Source organism: Coregonus lavaretus, assembly GCF_964263955.1.
Source record: "Coregonus lavaretus genome assembly, chromosome: 29".
NCBI classification, from domain to species: domain Eukaryota; kingdom Metazoa; phylum Chordata; class Actinopteri; order Salmoniformes; family Salmonidae; genus Coregonus; species Coregonus lavaretus.
In genome coordinates this window covers 33,437,409-33,452,714 of record NC_140016.1, presented here as the reverse complement: position 1 = coordinate 33,452,714, position 15,306 = coordinate 33,437,409, and the positions used below count along the sequence as shown (strand labels likewise).

General features: G+C 44.8%; 1 protein-coding gene across 1 annotated transcript in view; it reads left to right on the top strand.

Annotated features, from left to right (window-relative positions):
* The window catches only part of LOC311104633 (short transient receptor potential channel 3-like), a gene marked incomplete at both ends in the record, with an annotated part of 103,189 nt that overhangs the window by 81,109 nt on the left and 6,774 nt on the right, over positions 1-15,306 (top strand). The window contains one exon of the mRNA XM_084146485.1: positions 11,402-11,611. Coding sequence (XP_084002611.1) covers positions 11,402-11,611 — 210 coding nt within the window. The remainder of the gene's footprint in view (positions 1-11,401; positions 11,612-15,306) is intronic.

Here is a 15,306-nt window from a genome sequence, read left to right as displayed (position 1 = left end):
TGCGTGGAGTAGCAACTGGCCGGACCGGGCTGACGATACACACCCCTGGCTTGGTGCGTGGAGCAGGAATGGACCGGACCGGGCTGACGATGCGCACCCCTGGCTTGGTGCGTGGAGTAGCAACTGGCCGGACCGGGCTGACGATGCGCACCCCTGGCTTGGTGCGTGGAGTAGCAACTGGCCGGACCGGGCTGACGATACGCACCCCTGGCTTGGTGCGTGGAGCAGGAATGGACCGGACCGGGCTGACGATGCGCACCCCTGGCTTGGTGCGTGGAGCCGGAACGGGCTTTACAGGGCTGGCGACGCACACCGTAGGCTTGGTGCGTGGAGCAGGGACAGGCCGGACTGGGCTGGCGACGCACACCGTAGGCTTGGTGCGTGGAGCAGGGACAGGCCGGACCGTACTGGGGACACACACCACTGGCTCTACCTCGGGATCTGGAACGGGCCGGACCGGACTGGTAACACACCCCAGTACCTCTCGCCGTGCCTCTACACTTTCCTTCCCCTTTAACACCAGTGGCCCCCGTAACCTGGCGGCCTCCTCTGCCGACCCGCTGGACCGCTCTATCGCGGCCTCCTGCTGCCCCGACGTCCACGTCGTGAGCCCCCCCCTAAAGAATTTCTGGGCGGCTCTCCTCTTGGACCAGGCCTCCATGTCTCTAGCCAGACACTCACTCCACTGCTTCAAAGTCCAACCTTTCTGCTCCTCACTTGGCTTGGCCCAGTCGAGACTCTTACTCCACTGCTCCATAGACCAACCTCTCTGCTCTTCACGCTGCTTGGTCCTGTCTTGGTGGGTTCTTCTGTCACGATCGTCAGGAACAGATGAGGACCAAGGCGCAGCGTTGCAGGCAAACATACTCTTTATTGAGCGAAACACGATCAAAACAACAAAGATGGTAACGTGACAGTTCACGGTCAAACACAACCAACTTGAAACAAGAACCCACAAAAACAAAGGAAAAACCGACAGTTTAAATATGGCTCCCAATCAGAGACAACCAGCAAACAGCTGACACTCGTTGCCTCTGATTGGGAGTCACTCAGGCCAACATAGAAATAGAGTACCTAGATCTACACACCCTGGCTCAACATAACAGTGTCCCCAGAGCCAGGGCGTGACAGCTTTCCACCTGGCTACCACTACCCTGGCCACCAGCTCTGCACCCTCCATTGCAACTTGCCCATGCCCCCCCAGATTCTCCTTCACACAAATTCAGACAGCTGATGTTCTGAAAGAGCTGCAAAATCTGGACCCCTACAAATCATCTGGGCTAGAAAATCTGGACCCTTACTTTCTAAAACTTGCCGGCGAAATTGTCGCAACCCCTATTACTAGCCTGTTCAACCTCTCTCTCGTAACGTCTGAGATCCCCAGAGATTGGAAAGCTGCCGCGGCCATCCCCCTTTTCAAAGTGGGTGACACTCTAGATCCAAACTGTTACAGACCTATATCCATCCTGCCCTGCCTTTCGAAAGTTTTTGAAAGCCAAGTTAACAAACAGATCACCGACCATTTCGAATCCCACCGTACCTTCTCCGCTATGCAATCCGGTTTCCGAGCTGGTCATGGGTGCACCTCAGCCACGCTCAAGGTCCTAAACGATATTATAACCGCGATCGATAATAGACAGTACTGTGCAGCCGTCTTCATCGACCTGGCCAAGGCTTTCGACTCTGTCAACCACCGCATTTTTATTGGCAGACTAAATAGCCTTGGTTTCTCAAATGACTGCCTCGCCTGGTTCACCAACTACTTCTCAGATAGAGTTCAATGTGTCAAATCGGAGGGCCTGTTGTCTGGACCTATGGCAGTCTCTATGGGGATGCAACAGGGTTCAATTCTTGGGCCGACTCTTTTCTCTGTGTATATCAATGATGTCGCTCTTGCTGCTGGTGACTCTCAGATCCACCTCTACGCAAACGACACCATTTTGTATACATCTGGCCCTTCATTGGACACTGTGTTAACAAACCTCAAAACAAGCTTCAATGCCATACAACACTCCTTCAGTAGCCTCCAACTGCTCTTAAACACTAGTAAAACTAAATGCATGCTCTTCAATCGAACGCTGCTGGCACCCGCGCACCCGACTAGAATCACTACTCTCGACGGGTCTGACATAGAGTATGTGGACAACTACAAATACTTAGGTGTCTGGTTAGACTGTAAACTCTCCTTCCAGACACACATTAAGAATCTCCAATCCAAAGTTAAATCTAGAATCGGCTTCCTATTTCGCAACAAAGCCTCCTTCACTCATGCTGCCAAACATGCCCTCGTAAAACTGACTATCCTACCGATCCTTGACTTCGGCGATGTCATTTACAAAATAGCCTCCTACACTCTACTCAGCAAATTGGATGTAGTCTATCACAGTGCCATCCGTTTTGTCACCAAAGACCCATATACTACCCACCACTGTGACCTGTACGCTCTTGTTGGCTGGTCCTCACTACAAATTCGTCGCCAAACCCACTGGCTCCAGGCCATCTATAAATCACTGCTAGGCAAATCCCCGCCTTATCTTAGCTCATTGGTCACCATAGCAACACCCACCCGTAGTATGCGCTCCAGCAGGTATATCTCACTGGTCATCCCCAAAGCCAACACCTCCTTTTGCCGCCATTCCTTCCAGTTCTCTGCTGCCAATGACTGGAACGAATTGCAAAAATCTCTGAACCTGGAGACTCTTATCTCCCTCACTAACTTTAAGCATCAGTTGTCAGAGCACCTTACCGATCACTGCACCTATACACAGCCCATCTGAAATTAGCCCACCCAACTACCTCATCCCCATATTGTTATTTATTTTGCTCATTTGCACCCCAGTATCTCTATTTGCACATAATCTCTTGCACATCTATCACATAATCTCTTGCACATCTATCACTTTTAATTATTTTGCACTATAGCCTATTTATTGCCTTACCTCTATAACTTGCTACATTTGCACACACTGTAAATATATTTTCTGTTGTATTTTTTGACTTTATGTTTTGTTTTACCCCATATGTAACTCTGTGTTGTTGTTTTTATCGCACTGATTTGCTTTATCTTGGCCAGGTCGCAGTTGTAAATGAGAACGTGTTCTCAACTGGCTTACCTGGTTAAATAAAGGTTAAATAAAAAAATAAAGAAAATGTTCAGTCTTTGGTTAACAAGCTCGACGAACTACGGGCAAGGATTTCTTTCCAGAGAGACATAAAGGCCTGTAACATACTCTGTTTCACGGAAACATGGCTCTCTTGGGATATTCTGTCGGAATCGGTCCAGCCAGATGGGTTCTCAGTTCATCGCGCAGACAGGAATAAATATCTCTCCGGGAAGCAGAAGGGCGGAGGTGTGTGTTTCATGATTAACGACTCATGGTGTAATTGTAGTAACATACAGGAACTTGAGTCCTTCTGTTCACCCGACCTAGAATATCTCACAATCAAATGCCGACCGTATTATCTCCCAAGATAATTTTCTTTGGTTATAGTCACAGCCGTGTATATCCCCCCTCAAGCCGATACCACGACGGCCCTCAAAGAACTTCACTGGACCTTATGCAAACTGGAAACCACATATCCTGAGGCTGCATTTATTGTAGCCAGGGATTTTAACAAAGCAAATTTGAGGACTAGGCTGCCGAAGTTCTATCAACATATCGACTTTTGTACTCAAGCTGCTAAAATCCTCGACCATTGCTATTCGAACTTCCGGGATGGTTATAAGGCCCTCCCCCGCCCTCCTTTCGGCAAATCTGACCAAGACTCCCATTTTGCTTCTCCCTTCCTATAGGCAGAAACTCAAACAGGTGCTAAGGACTATTCAACGCTGGTCTGACCAATTGGAATCCACGCTTCAAGATTGTTTTGATCACGCGGACTGGGATATGTTCCGGGTAGCTTCTGAAAATAATTTAGACGTATACACTGAAACGGTGACTGAGTTTATCAGGAAGTGTATAGGAGATGTTGTGCCCACTGCGACTATTAAAACCTACCCTAACCAGAAACCGTAGATAGATGGCAGCATTCGCGCAAATCTGAAAGCGCGAACCACCGCATTCAACCATGGCAAGGTGACTGGGAATTTGGAGCTACTCACTCCAAAGGCAATTAAACTGGCAAAACATCAGTATAGAAACAAAGTGGAGTCGCAATTCAACGGCTCAGACACGAGACGTATGTGGCAGGATCTACAGACAATTACGGACTACAAAAGGAAAACCAGCCACGTCGCTGACACCGACGTCTCGCTTCCAGATAAGCTAAACACCTCCTTCGCCCGCTTTGAGGATAACACAGTGCCACTGACGAGGCCCACTACCAAGGACTGTGGCCTCTCCTTCTCCATGGCCGACGTGATTAAGACATTTAAGCATTGTTAACCCCCGCAAGGCTGCCGGCCCAGACGGCATCCCTAGCCTCGTCCTCAGAGCATGCGCAGACCAGCTGGCTGGTGTGTTTACGGACATATTCAATCTCTCCCTTTCCCAGTCTGCTGTTCCCACATTCTTCAAGATGGCCACCATTGTTCCTGTATCCAAGAAAGCAAAGGTAACTGAACTAAATGACTTTCGCCCTGTAGCACTCACCTCTGTCATCAAGAAGTGCTTTGAGAGACTAGTCAAGGATCATATCACCTCTACCTTACCTGTCACCCTAGACCCACTTCAATTTGCTTACCGCCCCAATAGACCCACAGACGATGCAATCGCCATCACACTGCACACTGGCCTATCCCATCTGGACAAGAGGAATACTTATGTAAGAATGCTGTTCATTGACTATAGCTCAGCTTTCAACACCATAGTACCCTCCAAGCTCATCATTAAGCTCGAGGCCCTGGGTCTTAACTCCGCCCTGTGCAACTGGGTCCTGGACTTCCTGACGTGCCACCCCCAGGTGGTGAAGGTAGGAAACAACATCTCCACTTCGCTGATCCACAACACTGGGTCCCAACAAGGGTGCATGCTCAGCCCCCTCCTGTACTCCCTGGCAAAGCACGCCTCCAACTCAATCATCAAGTTTGCAGACGACACAACAGTAGTAGGCTTGATTACCAACAATGACGAGACCGCCTACAGGGAGGACGTGAGGGCTCTGGGAGTGTGGTGCCAGGAAAATTACTTCTCACTCAACATCAACAAAACAAAGGAGATGATCGTGGACTTCAGGAAACAGCAGAGGGTGCACCCCCCTATCCACATCGACGGGACCGCAGTGGAGAAGGTGGAAAGCTTCAAGTTCCTTGGCGTACACATCACAGACAAACTGAAATGGTCCACCCACGCAGACAGTGTGGTGAAGAAGGCGCAACAGAGCCTCTTCAACCTCAGGAGGCTGAAGAAATTCAGCTTAGCTCTTAAAACCCTCACTAACTTTTACAGATGCAATATCACCGCCTGGTACGGCAACTGCACCTCCCACAACCGCAGGGCTCTCCAGAGGGTGGTGCGGTCTGCCGAACGCATTACTGGGGGCAAACTACCCACCCTCCAAGACACATACAGCACCCAATGTCATAGGAAGGCCAAAAAGATCATCAAGGACATCAACCACCCGAGCCACTGCCTGTTCACCCCGCTATCATCCAGAAGGCAAGGTCAGTACAGGTGCATCAAAGCTGGTACCGAGAGAATGAAAAACTGCTTCTATCTCAAGGCCATCAGACTGTTAAATAGCCATCACTAGCACATTAGAGGCTGCTGCTGCCTATTGAAATCACTGGCCACTTTAAGAAGGATGATCAATGGAAACAGGATGCACCTGAGCTCAATTTCAAGTCTCATAGCAAAGGGTCTGAATACTTATGTAAATAAGGTATTTTCAGTTTTTTAATTGTAATACATTTCAAAAAATGTCTAAAAACCTGTTTTTGATTCGTCATTATGGGGTGTTGTGTGTAGATTGATGAGGGAACATTTTTAATTTAATCAATTTTAGAATAAGGCTGTAACATAACAAAATGTGGAAAAGGTGAAGGGGTCTGAATACTTTCCGAATACACTACATGACCAAAAGTATGTGGACAACTGCTCGTCGAACATCTCATTCCAAAATCATGGGCATTAATATGGAGTTGGTCCCCCCTTTGCTGCTATAACAGCCTCCACTCTTCTGGGAAGGCTTTCTACTAGATTTTGGAACATTGCTGCGGGGACTTGCTTCCATTCAGCCACAAGAGCATTAGTGAGATCGGGCACTGATGTTGGGCAATTAGGCCTGGCATGCAGTCGGTGTTCCAATTCATCCCAAAGGTGTTCGATGGGATTGAGGTCAGGGCTCTGTGCAGGCCAGTCAAGTTCTTCAACACCCATCTCAACAAACCATTTCTGTATGGACCTCGCTTTGTGCACAGGGGCATTGTTATGCTGAAACAGGAAAGGGCCTTCCCCAAACTGTTGCCACAAAGTTGGAAGCACAGAATCGTCTAGAATGTCATTGTATGCTGTAGCGTTAAGATTTCCCTTCACTGGAACTAAGGGCCCTAGCCCGAACCATGAAAAACAGCTGTCGTGGAAATTCTAACCAATGAGGGGAGTCTTTGTTATTTCTTCAAACAATCATACTTTGTCTATTAATTATTGCAATAATGGAGCTGGTCAACGAGAGCCCAAATGACACGAGGAGTACAGAAACCTTATATAGGCAAGCCATCTTTTGCAAGCATGTACAAAACTTGTGATCTTGGTGTGTGTATGTGCTGGACAATGAGACAGAGCTGGGGTATAGGGTACAGACCAGCTGTGAAATAGGTTGTCTCATTCTGAGGACAATAGGTGTTAAAACAACAGGAAATCTTCCCAGACATAGTTCCTCAAAAGTAGATTAATGGTCCCTCGAACCAGGCAAGCAAGCGTTTTTCGCTGTCTGCCTAGATATGTGGGGTTTAACACACACACATACACACAAAGAAGCTTGAACCTTTTGCCCAGCAACAGGTCTTAGGCAGGACAACAGCTTTATCATTAGTGCGCAGAATTTAACACTTTGCTTCAGTAGATGAAGAGGAACTGGTTATTTTCCTTCTGACTATCAGGAAACCATAGGTCTCACCTGTTAGCTCTGGGCTGTACATACTTCTCTAAAACTAGGTTCTTATGCTACACACACAGAACAGTTAGAAACAGGCCCATACCCATGCACAATCCCATCTCATATGATCTAGTTATATTAACAATCTCAGAATTAATGCCTAAACAACTAGGCTTAAAGAAAAAGCTTCTATTACACAAGCATGATAAAGGTTTAACAGAAATTCCCATCACACAGCCCCAGACTATTATTCCTCCTCCACCAAACTTAGCACTATGCATTCGGGCAGGTAGCGTTCTCCTGGCATCCGCCAAACCCAGATTTGTCCGTGGGACTGCCAGATGGTGAAGCGTGATTCATCACTCCAGAGAAAGCATTTCCACTGCTCCAGAGTCCAAAGGCGGCGAGCTTTACACCACTCCAGCCGACGCTTGGATTTGCGCATGATGATCGTAGGCTTGTGTGCGGCTGCTTGGCCATGCAAACCCATTTCATGAAGCTCCAAATGAACAGTTATTGTGCTGCCGTTGCTTCCAGAGGCAGTTTTAAACTCAGTAGTGAGTGTTGCTACCAAGGACAGATGATGTTTACTCACTACGCGCGCGCGCGCTTCAGCACTCGGCGGTCCCATTCTGTGAGCTTGTGTGGCCTACCACTTTGCGGCTGAGCCGCTGTTGCTCCTAGACCTTTCCACTTCACAATAACATCACTTACAGTTGACCAGGGAAGCTCTAGCAGGGCAGAAATGTGACGGTGCCACGTTGAATGTCACTGAGCTCTTCAGTAAGGTAATTCTACTGCCAATGTTTGTCTACGTGGATTGCATGTCTCTGTGCTTGATTTTATACACCTGTCAGCAACGGGTGTGTCTGAAATAGCCGAATCCACTAATTTGAAGGGGTGTCCACATACTTTTGTATATATACTGTATATATACAGTGGGGGAAAAAAGTATTTAGTCAGCCACCAATTATGCAAGTTCTCCCACTTAAAAAGATGAGAGAAGCCTGTAATTTTCATCATAGGTACACGTCAACTATGACAGACAAAACGAGGAAAAAAAATCCAGAAAATCACATTGTAGGATTTTTTATGAATATATTTGCAAATTATGGTGGAAAATAAGTATTTGGTCAATAACAAAAGTTTCTCAATACTTTGTTATATACCCTTTGTTGGCAATGACACAGGTCAAACGTTTTCTGTAAGGTTTTCACACACTGTTGCAGGTATTTTGGCCCATTCCTCCATGCAGATCTCCTCTAGAGCAGTGATGTTTTGGGGCTGTCGCTGGGCAACACAGACTTTCAACTCCCTCCAAAGATTTTCTATGGGGTTGAGATCTGGAGACTGGCTAGGCCACTCCAGGACCTTGAAATGCTTCTTACGAAGCCACTCCTTCGTTGCCCGGGCGGTGTGTTTGGGATCATTGTCATGCTGAAAGACCCAGCCACGTTTCATCTTCAATGCCCTTGCTGATGGAAGGAGGTTTTCACTCAAAATCTCACGATACATGGCCCCATTCATTCTTTCCTTTACACGGATCAGTCGTCCTGGTCCCTTTGCAGAAAAACAGCCCCATGTTTCCACCCCCATGCTTCACAGTAGGTATGATGTTCTTTGGATGCAACTCAGCATTCTTTGTCCTCCAAACACGACGAGTTGAGTTTTTACCAAAAAGTTATATTTTGGTTTCATCTGACCATATGACATTCTCCCAATCCTCTTCTGGATCATCCAAATGCACTCTAGCAAACTTCAGACGGGCCTGGACATGTACTGGCTTAAGCAGGGGGACACGTCTGGCACTGCAGGATTTGAGTCCCTGGCGGCGTAGTGTGTTACTGATGGTAGGCTTTCTTACTTTGGTCCCAGCTCTCTGCAGGTCATTCACTAGGTCCCCCCGTGTGGTTCTGGGATTTTTCCTCACCGTTCTTGTGATCATTTTGACCCCACAGGGTGAGATCTTGCGTGGAGCCCCAGATCGAGGGAGATGATCAGTGGTCTTGTATGTCTTCCATTTCCTAATAATTGCTCCCACAGTTGATTTCTTCAAACCAAGCTGCTTACCTATTGCAGATTCAGTCTTCCCAGCCTGGTGCAGGTCTACAATTTTGTTTCTGGTGTCCTTTGACAGCTCTTTGGTCTTGGCCATAGTGGAGTTTGGAGTGTGACTGTTTGAGGTTGTGGACAGGTGTCTTTTATACTGATAACAAGTTCAAACAGGTGCCATTAATACAGGTAACGAGTGGAGGACAGAGGAGCCTCTTAAAGAAGAAGTTACAGGTCTGTGAGAGCCAGAAATCTTGCTTGTTTGTAGGTGACCAAATACTTATTTTCCACCATAATTTGCAAATAAATTCATTAAAAATCCTACAATGTGACTTTCTGGAAAAAAAATTCTCAATTTGTCTGTCATAGTTGACGTGTACCTATGATGAGAATTACAGGCCTCTCTCATCTTTTTAAGTGGGAGAACTTGCACAATTGGTGGCTGACTAAATACTTTTTTACCCCACTGTACAGTACCAGTCAAAAGTTTGGACACACCTACTCATTCATATTTTTACTATTTTTTACATTGTAGAATAATACTGAAGACATCAAAACTATGAAATAACACATATGGAATCATGTAGTAACCCATCAATATATATTTTATATTTGAGATTCTTCAAATAGCCACCCTTTGCCTTGATGACATTCTCTCAACCAGCTTCACCTGGAATGCTTTTCCAACAGTCTTGAAGGAGTTCCCACATATGCTGAGCACTTGATGGCTGCTTTTCCTTCACTCTTCTGTCCGACTCATCCCAACCATCTCAATTTGGTTGATGTCGGGGGATTGTGGAGGCCAGGTCATCTGATGCAGCATTCCATCACTCTCCTTCTTGGTAAAATAGCCCTTACACAGCCTGGAGCTGTGTTGGGTCATTGTCCTGTTGAAAAACAAATGATAGTCCCACTAAGCCCAAACCAGATGTGATGGCGTATCACTGCAGAACGCTGTGGTAGCCATGCTGGTTAAGTGTGCCTTGAATTCTAAATAAATCACAGACAGTGTCACCAGCAAAGCACCCTCACACCATAACACCTCGTCCTCCATGCTTTACGGTGGGAAATACACATGAGGAGATCATCCGTTCACCCACACCGCGTCTCACAAAGACACAGCGGTTGGAACCAGAAATCTCCAATTTGGACTCATCAGACCAAAGGACAGATTTCCACCGGTCTAATGTCCATTGCTCGTGTTTCTTGGTCCAAGCAATCTCTTCTTCTTATTGGTGTCCTTTAGTAGTGGTTTCTTTGCAGCAATTCGACCATGAAGGCCTGATTCACACGGTCTCCTCTGAACAGTTGATGTTGAAATGTGTCTGTTACTTGAACTCTGTGAAGCATTTATTTGGGCTGCAATTTCTGAGGCTGGTAAGTCTAATGAACTTATCCTCTGCAGCAGAGGTAACTGTGGGTCTTCCATTCCTGTGGCGGTCCTCATGAGACCCAGTTTCATCATAGCGCTTGATGGTTTTGCGACTGCACTTGAAGAAACTTTGAAAGTTCTTGACATTTTCCGTATTGACTGACCTTCATGTCTTAAAGTAATGATGAACTGTCATTTCTCTTTGCTTATTTGAGCTGTTCTTGCCATAATATGGACTTGGTCTTTTACCAAATAGGGCTATCACCTTGTCACAACACAACTGATTGGATGAAACGCATTAAGAAGGAAATAAATTCCACAAATTAACTTTTAAGAAGGCACAGCTGTTAATTGAAATGCATTCCAGGTGACTACCTCATGAAGCTGGTTGAGAGAATGCCAAGAGTGTGCAAAGCTGTCATGAAGGCAAAGGGTGGCTATTTGAATAATAATTTGTTTAACACTTTTTTGGTTACTACATGATTCCATATGTGTTATTTCATAGTTTTGATGTCCTCACTATTATTCTACAATGTAAAAATAAAGAAACGCCTTGAGTGAGTAAGTGTGTCCAAACTTTTGACTGGTACTGTGTATATATATTGCTTTAATCAATAATGTTATGTGTTGTGGGAATTTCCTTTGCTAATCCACTAAACAAGCAACAACAGGTGACATGAGGCCTCTGCTGTAATTTCCTATCAGAGACAACAATTAGTGTGTGACCTTTAAATGGCAGTATTAGGCAAATGCTGTTATCTAAAAGTCACAATCTATTGATGTCTCATAGATTAGGCCTACAGCAAAGGAAGTGAATAGGTTATCATTAGTTCAAATAGGTTGATAATGTGTGTTTGTAACATTAACTGAGCTAGCGTCTCTAAGTCAATCTCTTAAGGGGGTGTTTGCTCAGAGAGAGAAATAACTCTGCTTATCTCTCAGGATGATGCAGACGTGGAGTGGAAGTTTGCACGCTCCAAGCTGTGGCTGTCCTACTTTGACAACGGCAAGACACTGCCTCCTCCCTTCAGCATCGTTCCCACTCCCAAGTCCTTCTACCACCACATCAGGTGGATAGTCGGCATGCTGCATTGCAGAAAACGGAGTGTGAAGAAGGATGTAGAGCTGGGGATGGACAGTTCAAAGCCCAGGGTATGGATGGATGGATGGATGAGTGTGTGTGTGTGTGTATGTATGTACAGTGCCTTCAGAATGTATTCATATGCCTTGACTTATTCCACATTTTGTTGTTACAGGCTGAATTCTAAATGGATTAAATATGTTTTTCTTTTAACTCATCTACACACAATAAACCATATTGACAAAGTGAAACATGTTTTTAGAAATGTTAGTACATTCATTGAAAATTAAACACAAAAATAACACATTTACATAAGTATTCACACCCCTGAGTCAATACTTTGTTGAAGCACTTTTGGCAGCGATTACAGCTGTGAATCTTTCTGGGTAAGTCTCTTGTGCAACATTTGCCCATTATTATTTTCAAAATTCTTCAAGCTCTGTCAAATTGGTTGTTGATCTTTGCTAGACCATTTTCAGGTCTTGCTACAAATTTTCAAGCAGATTTAAGTTAAAACTGTAACTCGGCTACTCAGGAACATTCACTGTCTTCTTGGTAAGCAACTCCAGTGTACAGTGAGGGAAAAAAGTATTTGATCCCCTGCTGATTTTGTACGTTTGCCCACTGACAAAGACATGATCAGTCTATAATTTTAATGGTAGGTTTATTTGAACAGTGAGAGACAGAATAACAACAAAATAATCCAGAAAAACGCATGTCAAAAATGTTATAAATTGATTTGCATTTTAATGAGGGAAATAAGTATTTGACCCCTCTGCAAAACATGACTTAGTACTTGGTGGCAAAACCCTTGTTGGCAATCACAGAGGTTAGACGTTTCTTGTAGTTGGCCACCAGGTTTGCACACATCTCAGGAGGGATTTTGTTCCACTCCTCTTTGCAGATCTTCTCCAAGTCATTAAGGTTTCGAGGCTGACGTTTGGCAACTCGAACCTTCAGCTCCCTCCACAAATTTTCTATGGGATTAAGGTCTGGAGACTGGCTAGGCCACTTCAGGACCTTAATGTGCTTCTTCTTGAGCCACTCCTTTGTTGCATAGGCTGTGTGTTTTGGGTCATTGTCATGCTGGAATACCCATCCACGACCCATTTTCAATGCCCTGGCTGAGGGAGGTTCTCATCCAAGATTTGACGGTACATGGCCCCGTCCATCGTCCCTTTGATGCGGTGAAGTTGTCCTGTCCCCTTAGCAGAAAAACACCCCCAAAGCATAATGTTTTCACCTCCATGTTTGACGGTGGGGATGGTGTTCTTGGGGTCATAGGCAGCATTCCTCCTCCTCCAAACAAGGCGAGTTGAGTTGATGCCAAAGAGCTTGATTTTGGTCTCATCTGACCACAACACTTTCACCCAGTTCTCCTCTGAATCATTCAGATGTTCATTGGCAAACTTCAGATGGGCATGTATATGTGCTTTCTTGAGCAGGGTGACCTTGCGGTCGCTGCAGGATTTCAGTCCTTCACGGCGTAGTGTGTTACCAATTGTTTTCTTGGTGACTATGGTCCCAGCTGCCTTGAGATTATTGACAATATCCTCCCGTGTAGTTCTGGGCTGATTCCTCACCGTTCTCATGATCATTGCAACCACGAGGTGAGATCTTGCATGGAGCCCCAGGCCGAGGGAGATTGACAGTTATTTTGTGTTTCTTTCATTTGTGAATAATCACACCAACTGTTGTGACCTTCTCACCAAGCTGCTTGGCGATGGTCTTGTAGCCCATTCCAGCCTTGTGTAGGTCTACAATCTTGTCCCTGACATCCTTGGAGAGCTCTTTGGTCTTGGCCATGGTGGAGAGTTTGGAATCTGATTGATTGATTACTTCTGTGGACAGGTGTCTTTTATACAGGTAACAAGCTGAGATTAGGAGCACTCCCTTTAAGAGTGTGCTCCTAATCTCTGCTCGTTACCTGTATAAAAGACACCTGGGAGCCAGAAATCTTTCTGATTGAGAGGGGGTCAAATACTTATTTCCCTCATTAAAATGCAAATAAATTTATAACATTTTTGAAATGCGTTTTTCTGGATTTCTTTGTTGATATTCTGTCTCTCACTGTTCAAATAAACCTACCATTAAAATTATAGACTGATCATTTCTTTGTCAGTGGGCAAACGTACAAAATCAGCAGGGGATCAAATACTTTTTTCCATCAATGTAGATGTGGCCTCGTGTTTTAGGTTATTGTCCTGCTGAAAGGTGAATTCATCTCCCAGTGTCTGGTGGAAAGCAGACTGAACCAGATTTTCCTGAAGGATTTTCCTTGTGCTTAGCTCCATTCCATTTCTTTTTTATCCTGAAAAACTCCCCAGTCCTTAACGAGTACAAGCATACCCATAACATGATGCAGCCACCACTATGCTTGATAATATGGAGAGTGGTCCTCAGTAATGTGTTGTATTGGATTTGCCCCAAACATAAGACTTTGCATTTAGGACAAAAAGTTAATTGCAGTATTACTTTAGTGCCTTGTTTGAAGCAGGATGCATGTTGTAGAATATTTTTATTCTGTACAGCAGTGTCCTTCCTTTCCGGCAACTGAGTTATAGGAAGGACGCCTGTATCTTTGTAGTGAGTAGGTGTATTGATACACTATCCAAAGTGTAATTAATAACTTCACCATGCTCAAAGGGATATTCAATGTCTGTCCCCCCCCCCCCCCCCCCCATCCCCATCTACCAATAGATGCCCTTCCTTGCGAGGCATTGGAAAACCTCCCTGGTCTTTGTGGTTGAATCTGTGTTTGAAATTCACTGCTCAACTGAGGGACCTTACAGATAATTGTATGTGTGGGGTACAGAGATGAGGTAGTCATTAAAAAATCATGCTAAACACTATTATTGCACACAGAGTGAGTCCATGCAACTTATTATGTGACTTGTTAAGTAAATTCTTACTCCTGAACTTATTTAGGCCTGCCATAACAAAGTGGATGAATACTTATTGACTCAAGACATTTCAGCTTTTCATTTTTAATACATATTTTTTTTATTCATCAGAAAACATCAATCCACTTTGACATGATGGGGTATTGTGTAGGCCAGTCACACAACAAATCTAAATTTTAAATTCAGGCTGTAAAAAGTCAAGGGGTGTGAATACCTTCTGAAGGCACTGTATGTAATGTATGTAAGTATGTATGTATGTGCCCAATTAAATAACATACCCAAATCTAACTGCTTGTAGCTCAGGACCTGAAGCGAGGATATGTATATTCTTGATACCATTTGAAAGGAAACACTTTGAAGTTTGTGGAAATGTGAAATTAATGTAGGATAATATAACACATTAGATCTGGTAAAATATAATACAAACCAAAAAATAAGTTTTTGTTTTGTTTTTGTTTTTCATCATCTTTGAAATGCAAGAGAAAGGCCACAATAAAATATTGCAGTTTAGGTGCAATTTATGTAGGAGAATAGAACACATTAATGGCTGTGATAGATTTTGGCCACTAGATGGCAGCAGTGTATGTGCAAAGTTTCAGATTGATCCAGTGAAGCATTGCAATACTGGACTATTTTGTATCAAGTCTGCCCAAATGTGCCGAATTGGTCAATTCATACAAGTACATAACTATAGAGAACATACAAAAATGATATGGTAATGCAAAATGTAAGTTTACACACTCCCAGGAATGTCATACATGATGGATCATTAGCTTATACACTAACTTTCACAGATCTAGATGGCCGGATGTGGAACCGGGTGTGGAACCAGAGACAGCAGGGGTTCAAACTGTAGAACCCAG